The sequence below is a fragment of the Vigna unguiculata genome, chromosome 2, assembly GCF_004118075.2.
Source record: "Vigna unguiculata cultivar IT97K-499-35 chromosome 2, ASM411807v1, whole genome shotgun sequence".
In the NCBI taxonomy this organism is placed as follows: Eukaryota; Viridiplantae; Streptophyta; class Magnoliopsida; order Fabales; family Fabaceae; genus Vigna; species Vigna unguiculata.
Genome location: NC_040280.1, coordinates 4,530,181 through 4,536,376, shown reverse-complemented (window position 1 = coordinate 4,536,376; position 6,196 = coordinate 4,530,181). Strand labels below are relative to the sequence as shown.

General features: G+C 35.8%; 1 protein-coding gene across 1 annotated transcript; it reads right to left on the bottom strand.

Moving 5' to 3' along the window:
- Nucleotides 1–3,161: 3,161 nt before the first annotated feature.
- LOC114173317 (pollen-specific leucine-rich repeat extensin-like protein 3) lies at nucleotides 3,162–5,339 on the bottom strand. Its single transcript, XM_028057615.1, has one exon. The coding sequence runs from the start codon at nucleotides 5,309–5,311 to the stop codon at nucleotides 3,314–3,316; it is 1,998 nt and encodes a 665-aa protein (XP_027913416.1). The 5' UTR covers nucleotides 5,312–5,339; the 3' UTR covers nucleotides 3,162–3,313.
- Nucleotides 5,340–6,196: the final 857 nt, after the last annotated feature.

Genomic DNA, 6,196 nt, shown 5'->3' with positions numbered 1-6,196 from the left:
AGTGACAATGACATGTGTCACTTATATGTCAGGTGTCATTTCCACCTTCTCAATTTGGTCTTTTTATTTTAATTTTTGTCTCAATTCAGTCCCAATTTTTATAAAAATTTAGCAATTTTGTCCTTCTCCAAATTGAAATCAAATTGAATTTTTATATCAATGTACACAAATATTTCTATCAAAATTAATATTTCAAGTAAATATATTTAACAAAATTAAGTTCATTTAATTAATATTTTACATTGAACTTTATTTAAAATTGTTTTAAAGTTGTTAATAGAAAATAATATTAATAGAAAAAAAATTCATAAATTATATTGATATTTTATTATATCGTACTTTAATATTATTTTTTTATTTAAATTTATATTTTAAATAATTGTATATTTTTAAAATTTGTAAAGTTCAACAATTTGTACACAAATGTTTGAATTGGTGTAAAATTAACAATTATAAAAATTTTAAAAATAATTTAACTAGTTCATGTAACAATGAAAAACATATAAATTTAAAATTTGAAAATAATTTTAAGTAAGGTTGAATGTGAAACACAAATTTAAATAAATTTAGCTATGTTGAAAATATATAATAAAAATATCAATTTGAATAAAAATATCAAATTTAATAAAAATATCTATATAACATTTATATAAAAATTCATTTTTGTTTCAATTTGGAGAGGGACGAAATTGCACTATTTTTACAAAAATAAGGACTAAATTGAGACAAAAATTAGAATATAGGACACCTGGCATAATATTGACACGTTGCATTATCACGGTCACATTGACAACTTGACACGTGGCAAATTTTTTATTTAAAAAAAGGTAAAATTAAAAATAATTAAAAAAATAAAAAATCTAGAAACTGACACGTGGCATGTCATTTAATGCTGTTATTGTACCACTAACTAACGAAAAAGACTAAATTGAGATCAAATTTCCCAAAACATGGACCAAATTGAGATAAAAGAAAAAAAATAAAGGGACCAAATTAAAATTTTGTTATGAAAATGGGGACCAAATAAAATGTTATCGCTATCCTTGTAGTATAAAAGTTAAGAATTAATATCTCTAAATCGATTGTGCAAAATCACAGTTTATTAAGAAACCATTAACTTTTACTTCTTCTTAATTAACTTACGACCAATTTTTTAACACATAAGTTTGAAAATTAATATCTGCATGACGCGCAAATGCATTAAGTTGCATAAAAACGAAGGAAAATGATAGGTTGACATTTTTTTTACCACTTTTTCTACCACCTTACGTGGTTTGAGCAATGTCATTTTTATTTTAATTTTCAATTTAGTTTTAAATTGCCCACGCTGGCACTTGAGAAAGAAATTTTATTTCGCGCGTGGGTACCAAAAGTGCATTATCTTTTCCTCTCTTCCAACCTTATTTCTCAACTACGAAACTCCATTTTTGAACTCTCGAACCCCATTTTTGAAACCATTCTCACATTCTTGAACCCCAATTTGGAACCCCCATTCTATTGCCATTATCCAACATCATTGTGGTGTCATTCTCTTCCTTCGAACCATGCACACAGAACCCTTCCCTTGTAGTCTGAAAAATTGCCATTGTCAAACATCGAAAGCTGCCATTGAAAAACCCCAACTCCATTCTTTTGCACCCACGAAAGCTTCCAACGATTGTAGGCATTTGGGGAGGTTTTAATTTGGTTTTCCCTCACCTTTTGTTGACAGCCCCTCCATATTTGTGTGAAGTATTTTTGCGTGGTTCTTCTGTGGCATAAGGATTCTCGTATTCATCTTCTTCCTCTACAGAGATTTTAAATGTATGTGCATCTATGGAAAAACTTTCCTGACCCATTTTCAAAATTAACCTGCAACCCAAGACCAATTACGTTGCAACCCACAAGTGACTTTTTGCACAAAATAAAATCACAGATTTGGAAAGTACAGTTAAAAACACAATTCTCTCCCATACTTGTTAGACCCCAGCCTGTGCACACCAATAACACACCTCATACTAGCATTTCTAGACCAAATGTATGTGCAAATTGGGGAAAAACTTCTCTAGCCCATTCTTAAATTTAATTTGCAACTCAACACCAATTAATTTGTAACTCACAAGTGATTTTTTGAACGAAATAGAATAACAGATTTGAAAAGTGTAGCTAGAAACACAAATCCCTCCCATACATGTTGGACGCTAGCCTGTGCACACTAATAACACATTTCATCCCACTGCTTCTAAACTAAATATATGTGCAAATTAGGGAAAAACATTACTAGCCCATTCTTCAATTTAACTTGCAACCCGAAAGCAATTAAGTTGTAACCCACAACTGACTTTTTGCACGAATTAAAATCACAAATTTGAAAGTGCAAATGGAAAAACAATTCCCTCCCAATTTTGTTGGATCCCAGCTTGTGCACACCAATTGCACACCCTATCATAGTACTTCTAAACCAACTGTATATGCATATGTGAAAAAACTTCCCTGACCCCTTTTTAAAATTAACTTGCAACCCAAGACATATTAAGTTGTAACTCTCAAGTGACTTTTTGTGTGAAATAAAATCACATATTTAGAAAGTGCAGCTAGAAACACAATTCTCTCCCATACTTGTTGGACCCTAACCTGTGCACACCAATTACACACCCCATCCCAGCACTTCTAAACCAACTATAGGGACACAACCAAATCACGGGTGCACACATAAAACCTAAACAAAAATGGATAAGAGAATGGCACAACAATGGGGTTGGATAATGACAATAGAACGGGAGTTCCAAATTGGGGTTCAAGAATGTGAGAATAGTTTCAAAAATGGGATTCGAGAGTTCAAAAATGGAGTTTCGTAATTGAGAAATGGGGTTGAAAAAGAGGGAAAGAGAATGCACTTTTGATGTCCACGCGCCGAATAAAATTCCTTTCTCAAGTGCCAACGTGGCAATTTAAAATTAAATTGAAAATTAAATTAAAAAGCTCATTCCACGTAAGGTGGTAGAAAAAGTAGGAAAAAAAAGATTTCAACCAATATTTTTCTTTTCGAAAAACGAAAGCAAAAGTGTGAACAGAGAATTAAGTTTCTTTTTTGAACCATTAGTACTAGTTATGTTGTGGCAGTAGTTGATTACGAATAAGAAGATGCTATAAGAATTAGAACTCAGTTTGATGAAGCCCCATATATATATTTCATAGAATTAGAATTCGCGGAGATGAACCCCCTTAAGTGGTTACACAGAATCCAAGGACATGAAGTTCAGTTTTTCACCAAAGACTCTTGGGAACCATAGCAAAAAGAAGGACAAAGATGTTAATGAAATTACAGACTCTTTTAGTTGTATCCAACAATTGCCGGTGGAGGAGGTGACTTGTATGAGGAGCCATAGATTGGTGGAAGGAAAACATCGTCCCATACTGGTGGTGGTGGAGGAGAGTACACTGGTGGTGGTGGGGAGGAGACTGGAGGAGGAGGAGAGTAAACTGGTGGTGGTGGTGGGGAGTACACTGGTGGTGGTGGTGAGTACACTGGTGGTGGTGGTGGTGGGGAGAAGACTGGAGGAGGAGGAGAGAAAACTGGTGGTGGTGGGGAGTACACTGGTGGAGGAGGAGAGGAAACTGGTGGAGGTGGGGAGTACACTGGTGGTGGTGGTGGTGGGGAGGAAACTGGGGGTGGTGGTGGGGAGTACACCGGTGGTGGTGGGGAGAAAATTGGGGGTGGTGGAGAGGAAACTGGTGGAGGAGGAGAGTGAACTGGTGGTGGTGGTGAGAAAACTGGTGGTGGAGGGGAGAAAACTGGTGGTGGAGGAGAGTTGACTGGTGGTGGTGGTGGTGGTGGGGAATAAACCGGTGGAGGTGGAGAGTTGACTGGTGGTGGTGGTGGGGAGTGAACTGGAGGAGGTGGTGAGAAAACAGGAGGTGGTGGGGAGTGAACTGGTGGAGGTGGTGAGAAAACGGGAGGTGGTGGGGGGGGAGAGAAGACGGGAGGAGGTGGTGGAGAGTGTACCGGTGGAGGTGGTGAGAAAACGGGAGGTGGAGGAGAGTGAACCGGAGGAGGTGGTGGTGGTGAAGAGTGTACAAGCTTTGGTGTCTCGGGTTTAGGAGATGGAGTTGGCTTTGGTGCTTCTCCACAGTGCTTGCTGCAATCCACAGGGCGAGTTAGCTCTGGCAAGCACATCTTGGATGACTTCTGATCCTTCTTTCCTGTAAAACAATTGTGTGAGTCATCCAAAGCCACCACCGAATTGGGTGAAGGCACGCAGCTAGGAGCTTCTCCATTGAAGTAGTTGTGAGAGAATGTGAAGTTCTTCAAGGAAGGAAGTTGGCACACACTGTCAGACACATATCCACTGAGCTTGTTGTGCGAAATGTCTATCACCTCAACCTTCTTCAATTGTGACAAGTTAGGAAGAGTCCCTTCAAACCCATTGCCGCTTAAATCCAAAACCGTGAGGTTTTCCATCTTTCCAACATCCTGCGGGAAGCATCCTCCCAGGTTGTTTCCTATGAAGACAATCTCGTTGAGGTTCTTCATGTTTCCGAAAGAGCTGGGGATGCAGCCTTTGAAATCGTTGTAGGCAAAGGTGATGACCGAGGCGTTGGATTTTCCTATGGTGTCTGGGATGACGGATGAGAAACGGTTGTTGTTCAAAAAGATTGCATCAAGATCCTTCTCAAAAAGCTCTGGGGGTATGGGTCCTTCAAAGTCATTGAATCTGAGGTCCAGGTACTTCAAGTTTGGCCATGTGAGAACCACAGAAGGAAACCGACCAACAAACCGATTGTTGCTGATATCATACTCATGCACAAGTGTGAGATTGAGCAAGTTCTCTGGGATCACACCGCAGAATCTGTTGGAGTTAATGTGAAAAAGTGCAATATCTTCCAAGTGTCCCAACTCTTCTGGGAGGCTGCCAGCAATGTCTGCATTGTTCAGATCAATGCCAGCAACCACAAGCTGGGTGGGATCATGAAGGGAAGGAGCACAATACACACCATTGTAAGAGCAAACATCTTCACCTACCCAGTTGCCGGTGATGTTCAAAGGGTCGGAATAAATGGCCTTCTTCCATGCCTGAAAAGCAACATGGGCCTTCTTCAGTCTTTCATTTGTTTTTCTTGTTGGTGGTGGAATAAGGGGTTCATCGTTTTCAAATTCTATTTCGGGTGCTGGTGCTGGTGCTGTGGCTGGGACTAGTAGTGCATCATCTTCAACATTGGTTGGATCAATTGGTTCAGAATGGATTAGTTCAGGAAGATGAGCACTTGAAAAGGTTGAAAAAAGAGAAAGAAAAACGAAAAGAAGAGCCTTGTTTGAACAATGGTGAGCCATATCTGACTCCCTTGGATGGCCCAAGGCTCAAGATTGCGGTGTGATGAGATCAATGAAGAATGCATTATTTATAGATGTAGAAAACAAGGTTTGTCAAAAATTATAGCTTCTTTCTAGTTTTAGTTCCGAATAGTATGGATTCTCTCTAAACTATACCCACAAATTTTGGCACGTTGCATGCATATTTAGAAAACATGTACGTTGTGATGATGCTTAGATAATAATAAACCCATTGAATCGGTCCTCCTTCAACAAACTAAATACTAATTTTCATTTAAAAATTAATAATAAGAAGAAAATTAAATTAAATATAAGTTAGTGTAAAATATATTAGAAGTATTGTATTAATATTTTTTAATTGTTTCAAATTTTTTTTCAAAAAAAAAAACAATTGAATATGAAAAATTTAGAAATATATGGTTAAATATTTTCTATGGTTTAATTTTTTTATTTCTTTGATTTCTTTAATTTTGTAATATATTTTTTTCAAAATTAATAATAAATTAGGAGGATAATTTTTTTTCTTAAAATTAAATGTATTTAAGATGAAATAATATTTATATTTAAGATTTAATTTCATAAATTTAATTATAAAAAAAAGTTTAATAAATCTTTTGTAAGTTATTAAAAAATAGTTTTGGAATTATTTATTTTAAAATTTATTCCACCTGATAATATGCATTAACTTTTGCATCTTAATTGGGGTGTTGTGAATTTTATAAAAATATGATAAACATTGTGTTTTTTTGTATTTTTTCAGCTTAATATAAAAACTTTAAAAATGATATTTTAGAACTATTAGAGTATCTAAAATAATAAATAATGATACTCAATTATTTTAATATTAAAATGCTAAAGTATAAATAGAAGTTTTATAAACGACTT

Bases quoted from the DNA above. Each gene is read 5' to 3' on its own strand.
- LOC114173317 (XM_028057615.1), bottom strand. From the start codon at position 5,311: ATGGCTCACCATTGTTCAAACAAGGCTCTTCTTTTCGTTTTTCTTTCT.